Consider the following 24,206-nt stretch of genomic DNA (forward strand, 5'->3'; position numbering starts at 1 on the left):
ACCACTCTCCCCAGACTTGCTGTGTGGCTTTGGGTGAGCTACTTCACATCTCTGAGCTTGGGTGAGAGGACTGAATGAACTAATGCAGGGGCTGGGGTTGTGGCTAAAGGTAGAGCGCTTGCCTATCAGTGTGAGGCACTGGGTTCAAGCTCAGCACCTCAAACAAACACACGAATAAAAATAAGGACTCATCCACACTTAAAGAAAAAGAAGCAAACGAACCAATACAGGTGGAGAGGCTGTTGCAGGGAGCAGGACACAGGCGGTCACAAGACCCCACTGTTATCTGTGGAGCCCGCTGGGGGCTGAGTCCCAGCCACACAAAGCACGATCCCCGGGGTGGGGGGGGGACCCTGCCAGCCCTGGCCGGTGCTGCCCAGGACAAACCAAAAGACGGAGCGTTTCTGAGGACTTAACTGGGTGCTAAGGGCCCGTTGATGCTGAGCCTCGGTGTCCTCGCCTGGGAGATGGGGTAAGGGTCCCCCGGCCTCCAAGTCTGGCTGTCGGGGTCAGCGCGGTAATGCCCCCCGGGGCTGCGGGCACAGGCTGTGGTGGTGCGGCCAGTGTCCTCGATTGACTTTTAATTTATTGAAATTCACCAAACTCAAAATCAACCATTTCAAAGGGAACAGTTCGGGGACAACGACCCTCTCCATCTAGTCCCCAACATTTCCACCCTAGCAGCAGCCCCCGCCCCCGTGGCCGCCCTGCTGACCCTGGCCACTCGCCCGCCCGCTGTCCTGCAGAGCCCGGCTCACCCCGCTCGGCGGCTCTCCCCGGGCGGCTCGGGCGGCTCTGCGTGGATTTTTGCCGAGGGATTTTTTTTTTTTTTTAATGCAGCGGAAGACCCCTCCTCGTCCCCAGCAGCCGAGAAGGGGCAGCTCGGGGTCTCTGCTTCTCACCGGCGACGACGCTGAGCCCCGGGAAGGAGCCAGGAGCGGAGCCGCGGGGACCGGCCAGGCGGCCCTGGCCCCGGAGGGCAGCGCGGGCGGAGGGGCGGGCGGCCCCAAGGCCACCGCTCAGACCGAGGGAGACCGCGGTGGAACCACGACCCCGGGGAGACTTAGGGACAGTGACAATGTCCTGGCACCTGCAGGACCGTGGAGCCGAGCAGGTCCCGGAGGGACTCCCGCCACCTCTTCCCACCCATCAGGGCCAGAGCGCCAGGGGTCAGCGGGAGGCAGCTGAGGAGGGGACTCTGTGTCCAGCCCCAACCCTGGCGGGGAGGGGCGAGTGGCGGGCCCAGGCCGGCACTCCAGCCCCGGGGTGCAGGTGGCCCCGGATCCTGAGACGCACCCCAGAGCCAGGGGAGCAGGAGAGCGGGAGGCCCAGGGAGGGACAGGGAGGCCAGGGAGGCCCAGGGAGGCCAGGGAGGCCAGGGAGGCCCAGGGAGGCCCAGGGAGGGCCAGGCACAGGAAGGGGCAGAAGGCAAGAGGGTGCATGGGAAACTGGGTGCAGGGACCAGCAGCAGAGGGGAGAGGCTAGGAGAGCCTGAGATGCTTCGAGCAGGGGTTCTGGGGTGTCCAGCTGGCTGTGGCCCCACAGGACCTGGCCTGGGTCAGATCTGGTCCCATCAGGCCCTAGTGCCTGCCCCACTCCCAGCCCCTGCCAGCCCTGCCCGCTGTGTTGGGAAACCCAAGTTGGCATCCAAGTCGGCTCTGGAGTTGGGCTGACCTGGATCTGAGCCCCATGACACTTCCTCCCAGCCTCGGTTTTCTCATCTGTAAAGTGGGCATTGTGAGGAGCCGATGGGCACATACGCCTGTAAATACCAGGCCCAGGGCCTCCCAGAGGCATGACCATGCTGGGGATGACCACCTGCGTTTGCAGGGTGGACATGCTCTAGCTCCCCCTCTCCAAGCTCCAGCCCCCCTTTTTCATGCTGAGAAGCCTGGCCTGGGCCTAGACTCTTTAAACACAAAGACTATTCTAGCACCAGGGAATCTCAAACTGAGGGGGTCTGTCCCACCCCCACCCCAGGACCTTTGCACTTACACTGTTCCCTCTGCAGGGAGGGGATTTAACATGCCCAGAGGCAGAGAGCCAGAAAGCAGCAGATCTGGGGGAAGCCTTGGCTTCCAGCACCTCGCTGGAGTCCAGTGACCACTGCGGGGATCTTGGGGGACACAAGGCAGCTGCCTGGCCAATCCTGGCCCTGCCCTGGAGGCTTCCGTTGGCCTCAGCCCTCCCCACTCTGCTGGGTCTGCCTGCTAGGAGACCATTAGCGTGGCTTTGTTTTGAGCGCTATTTCCACTACCTTGCGCTCTGGCCGCGGGGCCTCCATTAGGGACCCTTTCCCTGGGCCGATGACAGGCGGCAAACAGCTCCCCAGTGAGCCGGCAGTAATTGCTGCTGCCTCCAAGGCCGGAAATGATTTTTTTAAAACCTCGCAAAGCAAAACAGACACCCTGCCGTCTGCTCGCAGCCCTCCAGCCTCAGCCGGGAACCCAGCCTGGGGATCCCAGAAAAGGGGCTTCAGTCCAGGGCCCCCCAAGTCCAGGAGACACCCTTAGCGTGCCAGGCTAAGGCAGGCAGACCCTGGGCTCCAGGCCCACCACACCCCCTGAGCCTCCTCTCCCCGCTGTGGAGGGAATGGGCGCCCAGGGTGCCGGCTGGGAGGCACCAACAGGGCCCTGGGAAGGAGTGTATGGCCAAGGACTGCAAGGAGGCCAGCATGCTCGCACACACACGCACACGCCTGTTTGCACACGCGTGCGCACACACACAACCCCCACCCCCTCCCAGGCCTCGTCTCCACCATCCTGGACTCTGCCGGCCTCAGCGAGGCTCCAACCAACCTCAGGCCTTCCCAGCAGGCAGCCTCTCCTCCTGTCTCTCCACCAGCCTCCCCACACAGAGGGCACCCAGGTGGCCTCTGCCCAGTGGATCAAGACTCAACCCTGCTCTCCAAGCTCTGGCTCCAGCCTGCCTTTCCAATGAGCACGCAGGACTCCAGGTGAAGCCCCCGTCAGGCCCAGCAGCTAGGTGAGGCGCCTCTCCCAGTCCTGGCTGTCCCTGGATACAAGCCTCTAGGAGTCTGCCTCCCCTAGGAAGTCTTCCCTGACTGCACCAGGACACCACCCTCTAGAGACCCCCTCCGAATGGCTCAGTGCTGAGCCCCGTCCTTGAGCTTGTCTCTGTTCTCCAGTATCTCCAGGCCCCTGCCAGACTTGCCGGGGAAATGAACAAAGCTCTGTCCCCAAGACTGTCCCAGAGGAGGGCAGACTCCTGGTCCCTTTCTGCCACAGACCTGCCCATGTCCAAAGGCCAGACCTGGCTCCTCTCTGGGCTTCGGTTTCCTCCCTGAGGAAATGAAGGCTGCTTCCCCTGGTGACCAAGGGAGGCTTCGGGGCCTCCACAAGCCCTTGGAAACCAGGGGCACAAAGGCACCATGTGACTAGTTGCTTGCATCAGAGAGGATGGTGACCCCTGGAAGCTTCAGGTCTTCCAGCTCTGCCGCCTGGCCACCCTTCACTCCCTGGCTGACACTTATTGAATGCCTGCCCTGTGGGGGTGTCATTTTGATGTATGGAATATACGTATGCGTAATCAGAGATGTCGCCTGAACCGGTGTGAGTGTGAGTGTGTAAACAGAGAAGCCGGCTGGCGTGAGAGAGGGTACAGCGCAACAGGGGAGGGACCAAGACAGAGGGAAAGGGGCCAGAGGAGGAGAGGACCTGGAGGGAGACTCGGACAGGCAGCAGGCACATGCCCTGCCCCCCGGGGGCACTGCCTGCCCTTGGCCACTGGCTCTCCACGGCCCCAGCTCTGGCCTTCCAGGTGCTCCCAGGGCTCCCCTGGCCTCCCAAGGGCCCCAGTGTGGAGGGGAGAGGAGGCTGGCACAGAAGCAAAGGCCGCCAGGCAAAGGACACCTGCTCAGTCCCCTCGGGCTGGGAGGCCAAGGGACCCCCCACCCTCCCAGCTGCCACACACGGTGGGGCACTCAGACTCTGGACTCGCCCTGGGACCAGACACCCGCCCACTGCTAGAACACCCGGTCAGGGACACGCAGGTGCCAGCAGCCCAGGGCCCCCACTCCCCACAGACAGGGCCTGGACTTCAGCCCCGGAGCCTCTCTTCCCAGCAGAGCGCGCTCCCCGCGTCCCGAACGGCCTCTGCGAGGACCCAGACCCGAGGACCTGCGGCAGCCAGGGCTCCCAGGGCTCAGGACGCGCACCTGCCCACCGCGCTTTGGCAGCCGCGAGCAGGACAGATGACGGTCCGGCACTCTGGCTCGCGGTCCCACAAGCTGGGCTCGGGCCTGGCTCTGCCACTCAACATCTGTGTGTCATCGGGCGAGCGTCTCCGAGTCCTCCCTGAGAAATGGGAGCGGTGGTTAGAGGAGGAGGGAGGGGAGGGGAGGAGGCGGCTAGTGTTCTGTCCCACCCCAAAAGGCCCCATGTGCCAGGGAGGGACTCCACCCTCGGGTCACACTCCAGACAGCAGGGCAGAAAGCGGGGCTTAGGAGGACACAGAGGGAAGAATTCCAGAGGGTTCGAGCCTGCTCAGGTCGGGGACTGAAGCCCTGAGAGAGGTGGGGACCTGCTGTGTCACCCAGCAAGGGCGGAAGGAGTGTCCCTAGTGTCCCAGTGTCCCTAGCTTTGTACCCTCAGAGCTGGAGCAAAGGCGGAAAGGAGCCACCGGAGACAGAAGGCCCCATCCGGCCAGGTCCCCTGCGGGTGGCATCCTCACTGCTGGGGGCTCCACCCACCTGGGCCCTTGAGCCAGCACAACCCCTAAATCCCTGTGGGACTTGACTCACCCCGACTGTGCCCTGGCTTCTCTGCCCACCTCACCAGTCTTTGCTCCTTTAGGATAAGACAGAAAGCCCTCCCTCTACAGCAGCTCTGGCTCACAGCTGCTGGGGCCAGCTCCACAGCTTCTGTGATGAAGAGCTCACTGCCCCGCACCCTCAGCTCCAGAGGTCAATGCCCTTCTCTGAGTTAACTGTCACTCACCCCTGCTTCTTAAATCTTGCCACGATTCATAATATATATATCAAGGGTTGAACCCAGGGGCACTTAAACACTGAGCCCCATCCCCAGCCCTTTATAATATTTTATTTAGAGACAGGGTCTCGCTGAGTTGCTTAGGGCCTTGCTAAGTTGCTGAGGCTGGGTTTGAACTCTCGATCCTCCTGCCTCAGCCTCCAGGGCCACTGGGATTACAGATGTGTGCCACTGTGCCCAGCCACAATTCATACTTTTGATATTCTTATGGGTTTAGTTGTCTGTCTCCCCACTAGACTGAGAACTCAAGACAGCAAAAGCCTTATCTCTCTCCTTCACTGATGTGTTCCCAGGCAGGCAGGTGCTCGGCTGGTATCTGTTGAATGAATGAGTGAATGAATGACTAAGCTTCCAAACACCTCAACAGTCCTCACTAGGCCAGTGTTCCCAGTATGCAGCACGTGGGGAATGAGGGGGAAGACGTGGCCTATGGACTAATGTGTCCCCCAAGTCCCAAAATTTACTCTGTGGACCCCCCTTGGACATGCTCTGTACCACCTGCACTAGTATGTTCTTCATGTTTTCCTATAAACAAACCCCACTAGTTTCTAATACCCCGTTAGACTCATCCTAAGCAATCACATCTATGAAGTCAGTTTTGATGGGCTGGTTATATTTTTCCAACCCCAATAAAATAAATGCCTAACTATTAAAGCGTAAGAGGTCTGTCTGGCTTCTTCCTAAGATCATCTCTCAGGTAGGGCCCAGTCTTGCTGAGGGATCTTGAAGAAGGATTTTAACTGGGGTGGGGGAGGTGTGGAGCCGAGGCCCAGAGACCTCCGTGATGGCTCTGAGGAAGGAGAGGGGCACAGCCATGGGAAGGGGACCTGCAGGACCTCCTCACCCCACCTGACTTCTCTGCAGCACTGGGTACCAGAGGGGCCCACTGGGGTGGGCTGTGAATTCCACAATCACCGAACAGGCCGCGGGGTAGATTTCCTCTCCCAGTGAGACCACTGTCCCTTCTCCTAATGGAAGAGTCTCCTCAGGGTCAGGGAACAATGCTTGGCCGCCTTAGCCCTGTGGTGAGGCATTTCACATGTATCCCAGGGGCTGGGCCCTGGGTCGCCCCACGGTCAGATGGAATCAGCCCTAGTCACCCCAGGAAGTCCTCGCTGCAGCCAGCAGCCTGGGAGAGGTTCTGACTGCGTGGCGTTTCACTATAAACAGGGATTCCTTATGAAATTAAAATTACTTGAGTGTTTAAAGATGCATGAACTTGGAATCAGCAGAAGTTTCAGAATTCACCCTTCAGACCCTCGACATCCGCTCATTTCTTTCCTGCCACCACCTCCGGCTGGGCATTGTGCTGGTTCCAGGACACAGGGACTCTGACCTTGGCTGCCCAGTTGGCCCCAAACTCCCTTTGGAGCTCAGCCCCTCGACTCCCTCGACTCAGCTGCTGGCTTGGTTCCTAAATCCTGAAGGGGCTCCTTTCTGACCACCCTTCTGCTCCTTTCTGACGCCCGCCCGTCGCACCAACGTCACTCTGCACATATGCGCGTCTTCTCCTTCCAGCTTGGGAAGTAGAGGGCTGTTGTGGGAGGGGGCTATCACTCCCAGGTGAGGACCACAGAGGTCACTAAGCGTCTTCCACCACAGGGCCAGGTCTTGAGGCCCAGCCTCGTCCTCCCACCATGACCAGGCCTCTCCCTCTTCTTTTCTCAAACTGAACAGCCTTATGAACACAGGGCCCACAGCAAGACTCCTGGGTTCATATCGCACCCCAACACTTGTCAGGGGTGTGACCTTGAGTCCATTCTCTTCATCTATACACTGGGCCTGGCACTGTCCTCTCTGCTCAGGGTTCTTGAGCCAGTCCCATTAAACACTGGCAGGACCCTCAACCGACATGGGCTCCCGACTGAGCACTGAATCTCCATTTGTACGGGGTTGATAAGGTGACCCCCAGTGCCAAGCAGGACCGCCCAGGAGATTCTGGGTAAATTCCCCCGGGCCCTAGGCCTCAGGCCTCCCATCTCAGGACCCTGAGGGGGCCTCCAGGATTCACTCAGGTGTTCTATCTCCTACCCTAGACGCTGTGGGCCAGCAGGGACCATTACAGGCTCCCTGTGCCCTCCCTGCTCGTCGGCCACGGGGAACTCTGCCCCCCGCCATCCTTGCTTGTCCCCATATCAAGAAGCAGAGTTCCTTGTGCCCTGCTGATCACCTGCAGCTGGCCCTGTTTAGAAAGAGGCCCCGGGAGCTGCTGCTGGGCACCGTGTCAGAACCATTGGTGTGAAGGACCTGGGGAGACCGCCGGTGAGGGCCGGTTCCCCACAGGAGGCCTGGAAACCCGCAGCCCTGGGCACCGTGTTTACGGGAGTAATTGATAGAATAATCACCAGCGCCCGGGACGAAGACGGACACATTTTTAACACCATAACCTCTGCAAGACAGGACTCAATTTTCTCCATCTTCCAGCCACCAAACTATCCGGCTTATTGATGGCGAGATACCAACAGTTCGGTGAGGAACGCAAGGAAGCCAGGGTCATTTTTCAGCACACAGGCTGCTTGCCAAATGGCCCGGGCCCCCTCCTCCCCCGGCATCCCGCTGTTCCCTCCTGGCCACCGAGAACCTCAGGCTGGTGAATCACTCAATGGACGAAGCGCCAGGCCTCGCCAGGACCTTTGTCTGCACTGGGTGCATTAATAATTGAAGGTGCTGGCCTGGGTGTGTGTGTGTGAGTGTGTGCACACGCGTGTGTGGGATGGGATGGGAGGGGGGGTGGGGGGTGGGCTGCTGCAGGGGGAGGCTTCCTGGGGCTCCTCTCGGGATCCATACACCTACCCCGTCTGGACCACTTCTCCCCGTGACAGCGAAGCCCCTAGCACCAAAGGATCGCACCCCTCCACCTCCCAATAGGTATGGGTGAGACTTAAGGCAGGGGCTTCCTAATCAGGCTGGAGCTTATTAAAATGCAAATTCCAACATCCTGTCAATAACCACTTTGACCACTGGCCTTGGGGGGGATCACCATTGTAACAAACTCCCTGGGGGTTTCTGAGGGTCTGCAGAGATCCTCACAAAGACCTGCCTTGTAATCCCAGTGACTTGGGAGGCTGGGGCAGGAGGACAGCAAGTTCAAGGCCAGCCTCAGCAACTTAGTAAAACCCTGTCTCAAAATGAAAAATAAAAAAGGGCTGGGAATATAACTCAGCAGTAAAGCACCCCTGGTTTCAATCCCCATTACCAAAAAATCAAAACAAACCACATAAAACATAAAACATTTTTTAAAAAGAGAGAAAGAAATGAAACCCATTTCGTGGACACCTGCCCTGGATAAAATCTGGAAGGAACACTAGACAAGGAGTCCAGGCCGGCAGCCTGTTTTTAAGGTGCACGTGGCCTCAGCAAGATCTGTCACCTTTCTGAGCTGCTGTTGCTTCTTGGTGAAAACTGCCGCTTTGACAGTTCCCCGGGGAGCTGGAGGGGGTGTGCTTGGATCAGGGCTGTGCCAGGGAAGAAGTTTGTCACAGGTCTGGGCCAACCTGCCTCCAGGCTGTCCTGGAGAAGGCAGGTCCAGAACCACCAGTCACCTTCCCTCTGACATGGCTCTCCCGCTCTCCACACAGACTCTGTGACCTTGGACAAATCAGTGACCTCCCACCAGCCTCAGTTTCCTCCTGTGCCCAATGTCCTCCCAGGAACGACTGCAGCCCGACTGAGTCCATGCTGGCAAGGAGCTTGGTGGCACCTTGCACATAGTGACAAATGTGAGTTCCCTTTCCTCCCACCCTGCTGTGCTCTTGGCAATGAGCTATCCCTTTCTGATATGGAAAATCAAAACAGCTGCCATTTCCTGAGCACCTACTAGGTGCAGCCCCCGACCATCACTGCTGCGCCTCCAAAGTCGACACCTTGAGAACTACACACCACTCGTTCCTCCTGCCTTTACACAGCCCTCTTTGAAGGGGGTTGGGTGGAGGTAGGAGGGAGATGGGAAGCAAAACAGATGTCCTTGCTGACCCACCTGACTGCAGGCTCTCCCTGTGACAAGCCCCAGGGCAGGCGGTGGAAGGCGCTTGCCTGGTACCTGGGCTGGGCTCAGATGGAGTTGGGGCGCTGAGCAGCCGACCTAGCGGTGGGGTCAGTGAGCTCCTCTCCAGGAGTCCCTGCTTCCAGCCCCCACCCCAACCCCAGAGAGACACCTTTCCCGACCCGACCACATTTCCCGAATCAGCTGAGGACACATGGAGCCCAGGAATAATGAAACGATCAGGCTCCAATCTGCTAAACAGCAATTTCGGAGCTTTTTCAGCACACACAGCTTTTATCAAATTGGTATTCTCCTCCTGAACACAAATGGCTTATTAGACATGACCCACTTATTCGCTGCGTCTCACTATCATTAATAACAGTTTCTTTTTGTGATTAAGTGAGTGGCTCCAGACCCTTCCTGTGGCGGCGGGTGCTTGGCCCGGCACAGGGGTAGCTGTGAGGGCTCCTCGGCAGCCACTACTTGGTGACTTTGAACCTGGCAATGTCGGGGGAAGGCAGCCTGGCTCCTGCAGAGCAGCCTGGCCTCCTCATTTCTTGAGGGACAGAGGGGGAGTTTCAAGCGGGGCCACTCACTTGCCCAGAGATGCACATGGGGTCCGGAGAGAAGCCAGGTTCCAGCCCCTCTCCATGGAGCCCCTCCCCTGCTTCAGCCGGACTGCTCAGGATGCCGATGGGAGATTGCAGTTAGGGGGCAGAGCTGTGCCCCCTCACCATACATGGCACCAGGGGGCAGGCAGAGCCTGTCACACAAAGGGCAGAGCCTGCTTCCTTGGGAATGAAAGACCCATGAGTCTGCTGCCCCAAAGACAAGATGACCTAAACCTAGGAGCTCCAGGGCTCATGTCTCCTGGGACTGCAAATTCAGGGAAGTCCTTCCTTGGAAAACCCTCCTAGCAGAAGTTCCAACTGTGCCAAGGAACTGAGCAAGCAAGGAGGGGAGGGGAGGGAGGAATTCCCAGTTCCCCGAGAACGGGAGGGAACCTGACAGGGAGATGAATGTCGTGAAGAAAGCATCCTCTCTGCTTGACAGACCCTGGGGCCTGGCCTGACTCAACCACTCTCTCACTGTGTGACCTTGGGCAATTCCCCTGACCTCTCCGAGCCTCGGTTTTCCCATCTCTAAGTGGAGATCAAAATAACCTTTCCCTGTTTACCGGGACTCCACCCAGATCAGTAGCAAAAGGTAAGGGGTAGGAAGGGGCATGAACGATACAGAGCAAATTCCATCTAACATGCGGAAGCAGAAGGGTGTGGGAGGTCCTGGCCTCCCCAAAGCAGAGACCCTGAGAATGGCTTTGGAAAGCCCTCCCCCTGGAGCAATCCCATTCATGCGTCATGTCCCAGAAAGGCCCTCCCTGGTTATCTATCCGACGCCACACAGTCTTCACTTGTCCCCATCGGAGGAAATCACTCAGCTCTCTGACCTCTGTGCAAACCTGTCCCAGCCACGGGCACACAGTGCCTAGCATTGGTGCTCCAGTCCCCTTGAGAGATGCAGCCCTGCAGGGGAGGGATGGGGAGGAAGAGTCTCTTCTGTGTTCATCCATGTGTTGTTCCCTACACCTGAGCCTGGTTCAGAGGGACAGGGGAGCCCCCAGAGCTGCCTGCCTCAGACCGCCCAACTCTGTTGCCAACTTGGGCTCCTCTGGGGTGAGCAGGAGCTTCTGACACTTGAGCAAGCAGTGCTGGGGACGCCTGCTTGCTCCCAGCTCCCACAGTGGCTGGAGTTGAGGTCTCCCAGTCTCAGACCTCTGGGGCCAGGACTGGGGATGGGGGTACCTTGTGGAAGAATGGCAGGGGGCTTCTGCTGCCCCAGAGACAGACAAAAGCAGCAGGAATTCCCCTCCCACCCCCTGCCTCTGGCTGGAAGCAGTAACCTTAACTACTCCAGTGTCTTCAGGGAGCTATCAGGAGGCTTCATGCCTGAGATGTCACCCACCTGAAGGGGGAGGCTGCCCTCAGGCTAACAGGTCTCAGAAGAGGGTCCCCTAGGTCTATAAGGGGTAGGATGGAGAGGGAGGGGACAAGAATAGCTGAGGTGAAGTCTTCAAAGGGGAAAGGCAGAGAGGGGTGGGTGGGCAAAGTGCGTGAACAAGTGTGTGTGTGTGTGTGTGTGTGTGTGTGTGTGTGTCCCCGTGTGTCTCCAAGCAGACAGGCAAGAGTTGTGGCAAAGCACCGTGCCTGGGTGCCAGCTGGCAGGGTGTGAGCCCACCGGCGCAGCGCCTGATGTGTGTAGTGGGCATAAGTATTTATGAGAGAGGAGGGCGCCGGGCGTGTGGAGCTGTGGGAGGGCAGTTGTGGATGTGATGTGGCTTCGAGTGTGTCCGTGGCTGTGAATATCTGTGGGGTCGTGGAGGTGTGTGTATTCGTGTGTGCGTGTGTGTGTGTGTGTGTGTGTGTCGGGGGGCGTTTTCTCCGCGACAGTGGCAGTGGGGGTGCGCTCTGGGTGCCCCCTCCTCCGCAGGGCTGGCCAGGATGCCAGGGCGGGTCCACAGACCCAGCAGGGGGAGCCCTGGGACTCCCGCCACCGCCGGCGCGGGTTCCAGCCTCGGGGCGGCCAAGTTGGAGGCGCGCAGCCCGGGGTGGGGTTTGCTGGGGAAGTCCGTGGGGGCGGCGACCGAACTCACCGTGGCCGGAGACGTGGTTGTCCCAGGGCGCGTGGCCGGCGGGCCGCGTGGCACCGCCGAGTTGCAGGAAAAGTGCCAGGTAGTGGAGGGCGCCCAGCGCCACGGCGAGCGGGGCCCCCATGGTGCGCGCTCGGTCCGGGGGCGCCGCCGCCTCACATGGGGGCTCAGGAGCCCTAGAGCCCGCGCCCGCTGTCCCCTGCTCTGCGCGGCCTGGCTGCTCGGCTCCCGCCGCTGCCCCTGCCAGCTGGCCCGGCCCGGCCCGGGTCCCGGCTCTCGCCCGGCTCTGGCCCAGCCCTGGCTGCGGGTAGCGAGCGCACGCCCAGCCGGCCGCCTCCGACTGCGGGACTCTTCCCTTGCGCGGAAGGCCACTCCGCTCGCGCCGCCGCGCCGCACCCCCTCCTCCCACTCGCTCCCGCCCGCCCCGAGGAGGCGGCGGCGGAGGGATCTGCCGCTTGATTTATCATCAAAGTTTTGCCCAGGCTGGGATTTTTAAAGCGGTACTCTCAACTTTCCCCCGCCCGGGAGCGGGGGTGGGGGCGCGATCCGGAGGAGGAAGCACCCCGGGGACCTGGTTCCCGCAAAGCATAACACAACAGGATTCAGAAATGAAAATACCATCCAGCAGGAACAGGAGAAGAATCATTCCCTCTGCCGCCAGAGCCGGCGCGCTCGGAGGGATTCCTTAACTTTGCCAGCTCGCTGGTGCCAGGGTCAGGGGCAGACGGGGCTGCAGGTGGGCGAGGTAGGACCGAGACCCAGGAGACCCGGTTACAGCTCTACCGCGACCTTTGGCTCCGTGTGTGAGCATGTCCGGATGTCCACCTCAGCGTCTTCATCTGAGAATTGGGGACAAGAATAGCTGCCTCCAGGGGTCGGAGGAGGATTTGAGAAATCAGATAAAGCATAACATTGCTTACATGCCACCTCCATAGTTACCACTGTTGTTTTGGACTCTGGGACTCAGTTTTCACGTCTACATAATGGGAGTGAGGCACAGTTAGCGATTTCCTTCTAGGTTAGAGGTGCTGGGCCGCCTACGCAGTGAATTGGATCTCCCCCTTCTGGGTCGTAAGGCTCCCTTCCCTGGACTGATGAGCCTCGCTGGGGTGTGTGCGAGTGCATCTGGGTCGGGGGACGGAGGTACTCCCATTCCTAAGAGCAGGCAGCCACTGAGATCCCCTGATTCCTTCCTCGTGCCGGGGCTGTTAGAACAGACCCTGAGTAAAGAGAGAAGGTAAGGAAGCACTTTGAATCAGAGAAGGAGCCTCTTCAAGGTCCCAGGAGAGAGCTGTCGCAGGGCGTCTCCTGCCCCTGACCTTTGCCCTTCCTCAGCCCTCTGCCAAAGCCAGACGTCTATGCAGCACGAGGACGGTTCCCCGTCTGGCTCTGCGATGCGAGAGTTCAGCACCCTGGACAGACTCTCCCATGTCCCTTCCTTCTCCAGCCGAAGGGCGACCCAGATGGCGGGCCGGCTCCCGGCTCCAGACCACAGGTTGATCCACGATCGTGCATTGTGGACAGCGCCCTGAGTTCGAGAACGCCGTTAGAACCCGCAGGACACAACGCCCCTCGCCGTCTTTCCTCTGACTTCGCATCCCTCTCTTTCCAATATCAAGGTGGACCACACACTTGGCGGGGCCTGTGGTCGCCAGCAGCAATTCAGCTCTTTCAAAATTAAGGACAGCGCCCCTCCAAGAGTCGCGCGCCTATGAGCACTGTTTCAGCACCACGGACAGCTGTCACCGCCTCGGCCGACAGGCTCTTCCTTCAGCACCACGGATAGATCCCGCCATTGCCCCCCCCCCCCCCCCCCCGCCGCTTCGGGAGTCCATTCATTGGAGGGAGGAGCCGTTTTGTGCCCAGTGACTTCTAATCGTCTTCTCACAGAGAAGTGGTAGTTCAGTCATCCTGGGTTGGACAGGAGCCATGGACTCTACAAAGTGCTCATTCATTCGCTTGAACTTCCCTGTCACTCATTGTAAAGATGAGGAAACCGAGAATCTTCAAGTCACCTCCTAGTGCCAAGACTGAGACCCAGGATCCTTCCAACTCCAGCCCGAGGCCTCTCCAGGAGCCTGGTGACAACTGGGCTTGAAACCCAGGGCTTAGTCTTCTACTTTGGGCCTACAGGGGGAGAAGGTCAGGGTCAACGGCAGCACCCTGCTGCTCTGCTACTGACCTAGTGGACGACCTCCAGGGATCTTTCTCTCCTCTGAGTCTAGAACATAGTTACACATTGTAGCCTCTAAGGTTCCTTCAAGGACAAACTTGGAGGGACTATATGACTTTGGAAAGGCTGTGATGTAATGGCTCTTTCCCCTACCAGCCATGTTTGTTTGTGAGATGGTGACCTCTCTTGTTTGTGTGCAGTCTCAGCCTCACCTCTTGTTCAGCCCTGGGCTCCGGGCTCTGCTCCCTCCTTCAGCACGATTATCTTCAGTATGTCCTTTCCTTCTCATTGCTCCTCCTGTGAGGGCCTCCCCCCCCCCACCCCGGCTAGCTGCCTCTCCCTTTGGCAAAGCTCCATCCATCCTGAGTCCCCCGCAGAAGAAATGTCTGCTGCCTTCTTCCCAGTCCCAAGCCTCCGTTCCATCGCTGTGAACCCAGCACCATGCTAAGAACTTTAATTATCCCACTTAATCCTCAGAACAATTAGGCCACATGGAGTAGGACATGTTGTCATAGGTGTGATCTCTAGAGCCTTACTCTGAGTTCCGAATGCTGCTATGTTACCCTAGACCTTAAGGTAACACAGCCTAAGGTAGCACTTACTAGCTGTGTTACCTTAGAAAATTTGCTTGGGCTTTCTGTGTCTCAGTTTCCTCATCTGTAAAATAAGAATAACAATACCACCTTCACAAGATTATTGTGAGGATTAGATGAGTGGCTACATGGAAAGCACTTAGAACAGTTCCTGGCCCATGGCAAATCCATGATGTCCTCATAATCTACAGATAAGGAAATAGAAGCTCAGAAAGGTGTATCTTGCCCAAAGTAAGGCAGTGATAAGGCAATGATGTTTTAGATGTTCCAGAGCCCATGTTATCAGGCCTAATAGCTGAGTACCTCTTATTCATGCCCCTCCCTTAGTAGCTTAGAAAAGTAAGACCCAGAGAGGGTGAGGGACCTCCTCAGAGTCACACAGCCAGCCATACCAGAACTAGACCCTCGTTCTCTGTCCCTGATCTAGGGTTCTCATAATACCATACTGTACCATTTGTATTTTCTACAGCATCATATAACCTGCAATTTACAGTTTACAAATCACATTCACATCCACGATCCCACATAATGCACAAACAACCCTTGAGGCCAATCTTATTGCCTTCCTTCTTTTAGAGGTAAGGAAAGGGGAGCTCAGGAGAGGAGGTAACCTCTGCAAGGTTCCACAGCAAGGTGGCACAGAGCGGAGGTGAAAGGACAAATCTTCATGCCGTGCTCCTCGCCTGTGTAATCCTGTCATCCAGATGCAACCTGCAGAGACCGTGGAAACTCAAGAATCGTGGATGCGGAAGGTAACCAGAGGCTGTCCCAGGAAACTGTGTGGGGATTCATGGGGGTGGCTGCCTCTAGTCACTCGGGAATGCTCTGGGAGAGAGTAAGCCTCCTGTCCCTGGAGGCAACTCACAAGCATCCAGGTCACATGGATGCCATGAGGCGAATATCACGGCTGCTCCCTTACACAAATGAGGCTCTGAGGGCGACACCAAGTCATGTATTTCAGCTGGCGAAGATGATAATTCCAAGTTGTCCCAAGCAGGGGCTCTGGCCCGGGTCCTTACTTTTGAGCACGGCTCCCTGGAGAGTCCCCACCCTCCCGTTGACTCTGGGAGGCCGCCCCTCCCTCCCCTCCTTGAGAGGTGTCATTTGAGCCCTGTGACTGTGTCAGTGGTAACAGCCGTAAGATTTGTCCTTTTAATCCAGAATCAATAACAAATTTCATTTAAAAATAAATTAAACCAGGCATTGGAAATCATTCACCGTGTGGGCCCGGGCCCTATAGAGCACCGTCTAAATGGCTTCCTTTCTATCATCTATCAATGCCAGGAGGGGGAAACACCTGAGCTGCCTGATTCATGGAGAAACTACTTAAATGTATCAGCCCCTAACAATGAGCAATGGAAGCCCAGAGTCGCACCTTTTAACATACCAATAACATGTGGAGCGAGGCTTCATGAGAGCTTATCGGGGATCCCATGGTCACTGGCTTTGAGGGAGCCCATTTATAAGGGGGAACAATGGCTTTAGTATGTAGCTGCCTAATTTCCAGAATGCATTACTGAGCTCCGAGGAGTAATGGAATTCTATTAAAGTCTTATCTGCCACAGGAGGGTATGAAACCGGCAGGGAAATCCAGACTTGGCACAGACAGGCCCAAAGAGCACCAGGGCTGACCCCAGAAGGTGGGGGAACAAGCCCAGAGGGAGGGGGGCAGGCGGGGCCCCGGATGTGTGAAAATATGTGCATTAATAGGGCTCTGGTTTCCAACGATTACGTTTACATCAGCGAATAAAACCTGGCAATAAAACATCAGAACTGCATCTCAGACAGCATTCCCTTTTACAGCCTGGTGTATTTCACTCATTATAACAGGAGGCAGGGAGCGCGAGGTGTCCCCATTTCTCCCCCTTTAATTAAATTTCCTAAATTACTGCCCAAGGTTTGGATAAAGCAAAAGACTTACAGCTCCACTAATCGTCATCGAGGCTCCCCGGCCCCTCACAGTGGTGGCCCTGACTGTACCAGGTTCCAAGATTATTAAAGTGAAATACTATGGGTCTGGCCTGCCTGGGCTCTAGTTGGTAAAAGGAGATTCAGTCTCGGGAGGGAAATTGGCTCCAGAACTGGTGTCGCCGTCCCCTTTCTATGTGAGCTTGATCTTGAACTTCTCCTGTCTGAGCCTCCCAACTTCTCCTTCTCCCCAGACAGTGATCTTAAGGGGCTGAGAATTGATCTGAGGCTGGACCAATTCTGGGGTACATCTGTGAGAACTTGGGGAGCTCTATAAAAATGATTAATGCCCAGGCCACACCAGAGAGATTTTTTTGGGGGGTATCAAGGCTTGAACTCAGGGGCACTCACCACTGAGCCCCCATCCCCAGCCCTATTTTGTATTTTATTTATAGAGAGGATCTCACTGAGTTGCTCAGTGCCTCGCTTTTGCAGAGGCTGGCTTTGAACTCCTGCCTCAGCCTCCTGAGCCACTGGGATTATAGGGGTGTGCCACCCCACCCAGCTCACTCCAGAGATTTTGACACTATTGGTCTGGGGCAAGGTGAGGGTATTAGGTTTTTTAAGAATTCCCAGGTGATCCCAGTGCACAGTCAAGGTTGAGTACCACTGGTCTAGAGATTTGAGATGTCCCCAGGCTGTAGAATCTCCTGGAAGGCTGATTGTGCCTGCAGAGGCCCAAGCCCCACCCCTGGGGGTTCTTTCTGTGCAGGTGTTGGGGTCTACAGGATTCAGTGGGCCACTGTGAGATTCCAACGGGGGCAGAGACACCCAGGGTCCTCCTCTCCTGTTTCTTGATTTGGGAACACCAGCCTCTTGGAATGAGGGAGCCACCTGCCCGGACTCTCCTCTGGAGCACAGTATAGGAACCTGGGCTGGGACATTGCTCCCCTCTGATGACTGGTTTCCTATCTGCTCCCCTTGAAGCTGGACAGGAGCCTGAGTGGCCTCTGGAGATAGACCACACCCTGAGCCTCCAGATTCTGAGCTTTCTGCCCTCGTGGCCCATCCCTGCTGCAGACCCAGTCCTCCCTTCCAGCTAGATTCTGGGCCTTCACCTGCCTCACTGCTGGGCCTCCCAGCAAGGCCCTATCCAGGCTGAGGGTCATGCCCAGGCTCAGGGGCCAGGGGCTGGGGGAGGCCATCCAGTCCGGTGCCTGCCTCTGCCAGATCGGCAACCCATGAGGACTGGGAGGACCTCCCAAGGCTTTTCTTCAGGATTCCAGTCTGAGTGGCCCATCTAGACGGACGACATCAGCTACAACTTAAACTTTTTAAAAGAATCTTCATTTGTTAACAGAGAAGTCATCAATCTGCCACCATTGTCCCCAGTGTACAGACGGGGAAACTGAGTCCCAGAGAAGAGTGGTGACACAGCCGAGGGTCCCACAGGGAGGGAGCTGGCAGCACCGAGGACCCAGGTCTCCTGAGGAGGAGGCGGGATCCAATGTCACCCCTACCACTGGGCAGCTCCTCCAGAGACCCCCAGCCCCTGAGATTCCCCTGAGGGCCCCAGAACCCTTCGTCTCGGGAGTCTGAACAACAGAAAGTCAGTTCTCACAGGTGAGTTTTTCTTTCAAGTCTAAAAATCAAGGTGAAAGCAAAGGTAGGCTCCATTTTGAGGCCTGTTCTCTTGGCTTGGGGGTGGCTGCCCCCTTGCACATGCAGAGGGAGGGGTGGGTAAGAGAAGCAGGGATGGGGGGGGGAGGGAGGGAGGGAGAAAAGAAAAGATGGAGCTTTCTGGTGTCTTCTTACAAGGACACTAACCCTATCAGGTCAGGGCCCCACCATTGTGACCCCGTTGAACCTTAATTACTTCCTTATTCCAAATGCAGCCACACTGGGAGTTGGGGCCTCAATATATGGATTTAGGGGGACAAAAATTCCATGGATAGCAATCCCTCTAGGCCTTGACACAGCTGCTCTCTAGCAAGGCTAGAGAGCACATGCAGCCTGTGACTGAGTTGTCCCAGCAAGAATCCTGATGGAACCTCCGCTAGTGGCAATTGACCGCATCAGGCAGGAGTCCCAGGGCCTTTCACCCTCCAACCAGGTACTTGTCAAATGCAGGTTCTCTGCCAGTGACAAGGCCGTGCTGTGGGAGTGCTTCAAAGTCCTGAAGTGGCTTCAGTGGTGTGGTTGGTGCCAGTCTCTTCTTGGTTCTAAGATCCAGACCAACCCTGGCCATGTGAGCTGCATGTGTGATTTAAAATTTTCTAGCAGCTACAAGCTACATTAAAAAGTAAAAATAAACAGGTAAAATTAACTTTAATAATGTATTTTTATAGCCCAGTGTATAAAAATATATCATTTCAACACAGTTGTTGTTGTTGTTGTTATTATTATTATTTTGGTACTGGGGGTTGAACCCAGGGATGCTCTACCACAGAACTACATCTTCAGCCCTATTTATTTATTTATTCACTGGTCCCGAGGATTGAACTCAGGGTGCTTAATTACTGAGCCATATCACTGGCCCCCCTTTTTCAAAAATTTTTATTTTGAGATAAGTTCTAAATAAGTTGCTTAGGGCCTCACTAAGTTGCCGAGGCTGGCTTTGAACTTGAAATTCTCCTGCCTCAGCCTCCTGAGCTGCTGGGATTACGGGTGTGATTCAAAACAAGGATTCTAAGTTTCCCAGGTTGGCTTTAAACTTGCAATCCTCTTGCTTCAACCTTCCAAGTAGCTGGAATGACAGGCAAGTGCCACTGTACCCTGCATCATATAAGCATTTTTTTTTTGTACCAGGGATTGAACTCAGGAGCACTCAACAACTGATCCCCATCCCCAGCCCTATTTTGTATTTTATTTAGAGACAGGGGCTCACTGAGTTGCTTAGCACCTCACTGTTGTTGAGGCTGGCTTTGAACTTGCCATCTTCCTGCCTCAGCCTCCTGACTGCTGGGATTACAGGTGTGCACTACCGCGCCCGGCCATATAAGCATTATTAATGAGCTATTTCCCATTCCTTTTTACATACCAAGGCGTTGGACTCTGGTGTGAATTTCACGCTTACAGCTCATCTCAACCTGAGGTACAAACATCTTTGCCTGTGCTCACTGGCCCTGTGCGGCTCGTGACTGTCTTACTGAAAGGTGAAGAGAAGACTTGGGCTGGCATCTCCTTGCCCCCCACAGAGGAAGGAAATGTGCATCTATTGAGCACTTACTGTGTGCCAGGCACCTAATTGATCAAATTAAATCCTCACGCAAAGGCGAGGATGTTCCCCTATCTTATAGCTGTGGCCACTGAGGTTCAAAGAGGTGAAGTGAGTGGATGAAGGCCACATCAAGGTCCCCTGTCCCAGGCTCCTGAGGTCGGAGTCCTCAGGGGGAGGCTGGTAGAAGATAGGGCCTCAGCCTTGGCAACCAGAGCTGGGCTAGTTCGTGTGTGCCTATGACCCTGGGGGCTGTCTCCCTCCTGTTCTCCCTCCTGAGTTCAGGGAGGTTTTGTGACTTCCTGCTGCAGAACAAAGTGAGTTTGTGCAAGGGCTTCCCAGCCTCCTCCATGCTTTAGAGAGGCAGCAGGGCCCGGCCAGGCTGGTGCCTGCCTTATCGCCATTTTAATTAAATAACTGTTTGTGCAACCAGCCACTGAGAGCTGTCCCCGTTATCAGCTCTCCATGGGCAAAGATGATGCCCTTCTCGTTCCCTCCCAGCCCGACGCAGCTCCCGCCAGTCACCCTCCAGGTCTCCACCTGCCACTTTTGGAACTTCTCCCCTTGAGGGACCCAGCACCTTCAGAGGTTCCCTCCCTCCATCTCTGAAGGGCACTGTCCATCACGAGAAAGAGCAGCCCTAGGCCTGGACTCGAGACCCAGCTTGTCACTTTCCTGCTGCAGGCCCGGCACACAGAGGTCCTTGGCAAGGATCAACTGGGGAAACTGGATCCGCCGCAGCTTGGCAGCCTGCAGGTCTGCGTCCCTCCCCAGGGCCGCAGCCGTCACTCACTGAGGGTCTAGGTCGCCTCAGGCCGCGCACTCAGCGGGGACGTGTGTTCACTCAATCCTTACAATGCCGAAGGGTGGGTAGGTGCATCCCCATTTCACAAATGAGGAAACTGAGGCCCAGGGAGGTGCCACCTGGGAAGTGGCAGGTGCAGCATCCGGTTCAGATGTCCCTGATTCCAGATAGTGACATCCTGCATTGGCCTGGAGCTGGCCACTGACTGAGCACCTGGTTACTTGTCCTTGAAACCTCAGAGTGGCCCTGTGAGGCTGCAGCCCAACATCCCTGTTTTACGCCAGAGGAGCCTGAGAATCATGGCTGCGGAGGTGCACATAAGGTGACATGGCTAGTGGCCACCAGGTGGCCTTTCTGTAGGGCCTGAGCTCTCAACCACAGCAAGGAGATCAGTTCAGCTTCAAGGGAGTTGTTTGGGGGCAAGACTTCAGCCCAGCGACAGGAGAGGGTCAGGATGCCCACCCTTTCTGCTGCTGGGATTCTGTTTCCCCACCGGCTGGGCCTGGGAGTCAGGAAGGCCACGCCTTGTGTCCACTTCCCGAACTCCAGGTCCCCTCGGGCAGCAGTCCTCTCTGTGCTGTTTCCCCGTCTCTAAATTAAGGGGCACAACTTGATCACCACTGAGGATTCTGTCCAGCCTCGAGGGGCAAGAAGAAGGCGGTGATAGTGATTGACCAAAGGACCCAAGCTTCCCACCCAAACCCTCAGGGCAGGCTGACGTTCTCCCACTGAGCGAAGGCCCTGTAAAGCCAGAGCTGCCGCAGTGAGTCAAGGGAATGACTTTCTAATGGTGAAATTCTAGGCAAGAGCTGGGCCTGTAATCCCTGCAACTCTAGAGACTGAGGCTGGCCGATCACAAGTTCAAAGCCAGCCTGAGCAACTTAGTGACCTCCTGTCTCAGAGCAAAAGACAAAGAAAGGGCTGGGCTCTGTCTCAGTGGTAGAGCACCCCTGGGCTCAACCCCCAGTTCAGAAAAGGGAAACAGGAGTGGGGTGCAGAGAAGGCTGGACCCACTTGACCCAGGCTGGGTAGGGGCCCTTGCCGGAGTGGCGGCATCCTGGGGTGGCTGGGCCCCTTATATTAATGATCTACAGGCAGACTCGGATGGAGGTGCCCAGTGATGATATGCAGATGGCTGGAACGGCTCCAGTCCTTCAGGGAACTCGCCAAGGCCTGTAAATCAGGCCGCTGTGGCCCAAGGAGGGGATAAATTCCCCCCTAATCTGGGAACACCTCCAGCTGTGATCCCAAAGGTAGTGCACTTTGGGGGTTTTCTGAGTCTCTCCGTATTCCCGGGGACCACAGCCTCCGCGGGGGGCACAGAAGGGTGTGGAGAGCAACCCCTGGAGCCGCTGGCTGCTCTCCGCCCCTGAGAAACCAGGCTGACTCCCCGGCCAGCTGTCCAGGAGAGAGTCCCAGGACCACATGCACATTCTCATTTTCCTGTCCATCAGCCCACTATTGACCGTCCATCGATTTCTGCTCTTTGCCGGTGAGTCGCGGTGGTGAGAACTCACTGCTGGGTTCGAGTTCTGCCCGTGTGGCCTTGGGCAAGCGTCTGCTCTGAATCTCAGTTTTCCTGTCCTGGGAGGGGTGTGCCTCCCCCCACCCCCAAGCCCCAGGCCTTGAGCAGACGGAACAGAATATCGGCACCCGTGGGGCAGACAGGCACTGTGCAGCGACTTGAGGTGTATCATCTCATTTAAACTGCCCTGAGGTGGCCACCGATTTTCCCATTTTACCAATGGATAAACCAATCGGAGGGGTAAAGGAAGCTGACCAGCGCCGTACCTTGGCTTACTCTTGCTACTTTACCCACATCCACTGCACTTTTCCTCCCATATTCCTGTGCACTCCTGTCCCCAAAGTCCCACCCCCTTGCCTGCGATTGCAGGATATGGCCCCACCTGGGTCCACATGCTCACAACTATGTGCCAGACAGAAGAGGGCTCAAGCCAACCTCACCCCATCCCAGCTGTGGAATCCTGAGGACGTTACTCGCCTTTCTGAACCTGTTTCTTCATCTCCAAAGTGGACGTTACGCACCTGCCTTATTGCTCCCCGAAAATTAAATGAGATACGCAATAGAAACCCGTCCTCAGCTCCTGGCACGCAGGAGAAGCGCAATAAATGTGAGCTATTGATTGGTTTGTACTTGCTCTCTCCAGGATAATCGATAGCTGTCAGGGACTCTAGATGTTTTCTTATTGCTCTCTCATTGTGTGGGTGGGGAAACTGAGGCCCAGGGAAGGGGACATCTGGATGGGAGGGACCTGCACGTCACATGAATGCGTCCTAGTGAGGTGGTCAGCACCCGGGGACAGTGGTCACCTGTCTCCAGGTCTAGTCAGCAGGGACCCAGGCCCCCCCCCCACCTCATATGCCTCCTGATGGTGCCCAGCCTCAGTTCCTGACCTTCCTCTCAAGTCCGGGCCTCCCTGGGGCCTCCCCTCCTCAGGACCCACAGTGCCACACCCCCAGGTCTGTGCATCCCCAAGCCTGCCCCCCGAACCCCGGGACTTCTCTCTCACCCCCCACATCTCTCTGCCTACGAGCTGCAGAACCCATCCCCGCTCTGCCAGGCCGGCACACCCCACCCAGCCGGGTGCTCTTCTACAGAAGCAGCCCACTGTCCTCTGCTCACGGCTGAGTGACTTCCGCCGCTTAGAGTAAAATCCAAGGAGCCTTCTCACGACCCGAGCGTCCTTACGTGACCTTGGGCCACCCGCAGCCCCATTCCCCTCGTATTCTTTTCCAGTCACTCGAGCTTCGGGCAGCTTCTAGAATACCCCATGCTCCCTCCAGTGTAGGTGTTCTGCCCGGAGCATCTGAGTTGGCCCCAGTGCCACTTCCTGGAGGGACGGCTCCTGTTGGTAAGAATCAGGGCTGCCAGTCCCTGTCCTCACTGTGGTACTTTCAGAGCCTGGCACAAAGCTGGGCCTCAGGGGGTCTCACTGAATCCTCGAGGGAGGGTGGCGGGCGGCGGGTGAATGGATGAAGAGATGTAACCAGGATCCTTCTTCCTGGCCAGGAAGTGAGCTCGCTGGGCGCTGCAGGAGGGACTCCAGGGGCCGGTCCGCAGGGCCAGGCCTGGATCTCAGGACACAGCTCTGGGGGTCAGCCTCAGCTCTGTCCTTGCTGGCTGTGACACAGGAAAGTCGGTTCAGCTCCAAATCTGCATCATCTAATCTGGAAAATGGAGGCCTAGCATCCACCTGGCAAGGGTTTGAGAAAATGCAAATGCCTGGGGCCCGCACGAATGTCTGCTAAGCCTCTGTGTGTCCCCGGGCGTCACCTGCTTACTCAGGCAGGTGGGCGGCTTCATCCCGAGTCCAGCAGGGGCCTGGGCCCTGATTACAGGGTCTCTTGGAGGGCTCCACCTGGACCTCACGCACCCTGGCCTTGACCCTGGGGCCTAGGAGAAAGGCAGCCTTGAGCTGGCCCGGTCATGCAGCCCCCTGCAGGTCCCCCTCCCCAATCCCTCGCCCCTCGGCTCCCTGGCCCCACGCGGGGAGCCCCATCCTTTCCACGCCTCCCAATCACGGCAAACTGCCTCATCAATCATGTTCTCTCTAATTAACTTCTAATTTACCTCTTTAGTCAAATCTGTTTACAATCAGAGACAAGAAAACACGCAGCAGCCTGAGGTACGGACCAGGGGACCAGCTCTGGGGACCGTGGAGGATCAATCAACCCTTGACTGGGGTGGGAACCCCAGGCTCCCCTCCCTTCCCAGGCAGGGCTGGGAGCCCCAAAGAGCAGGGCTGGGAGCCCCAAAGAGCAGGGCTGGGCTTCCACAGGTCAGCGTCCTTGCCCAGCGTGCTGGCGGCCCCCAGAGGCCCGTCCTCCCTGGTCCCCGCCTTCCCCCGCCC

At 57.1% G+C, this 24,206-nt stretch overlaps 1 protein-coding gene across 1 annotated transcript in view; it reads right to left on the bottom strand.

Annotated features, from left to right (window-relative positions):
- The window catches only part of VSTM2L (V-set and transmembrane domain containing 2 like), a 31,017-nt gene extending 19,142 nt beyond the window's left edge, over nt 1-11,875 (bottom strand). Inside the window, exon 1 of the mRNA XM_081292285.1 lies at nt 11,642-11,875. Coding sequence (XP_081148411.1) covers nt 11,642-11,762 — 121 coding nt within the window. The 5' untranslated portion in view covers nt 11,763-11,875. The remainder of the gene's footprint in view (nt 1-11,641) is intronic.
- Between the last annotated feature and the right edge of the window lie 12,331 nt (nt 11,876-24,206).

The sequence above is a fragment of the Spermophilus citellus genome (assembly GCF_964194105.1).
Source record: "Spermophilus citellus genome assembly, chromosome: 4".
Taxonomy (NCBI): Eukaryota; Metazoa; Chordata; class Mammalia; order Rodentia; family Sciuridae; genus Spermophilus; species Spermophilus citellus.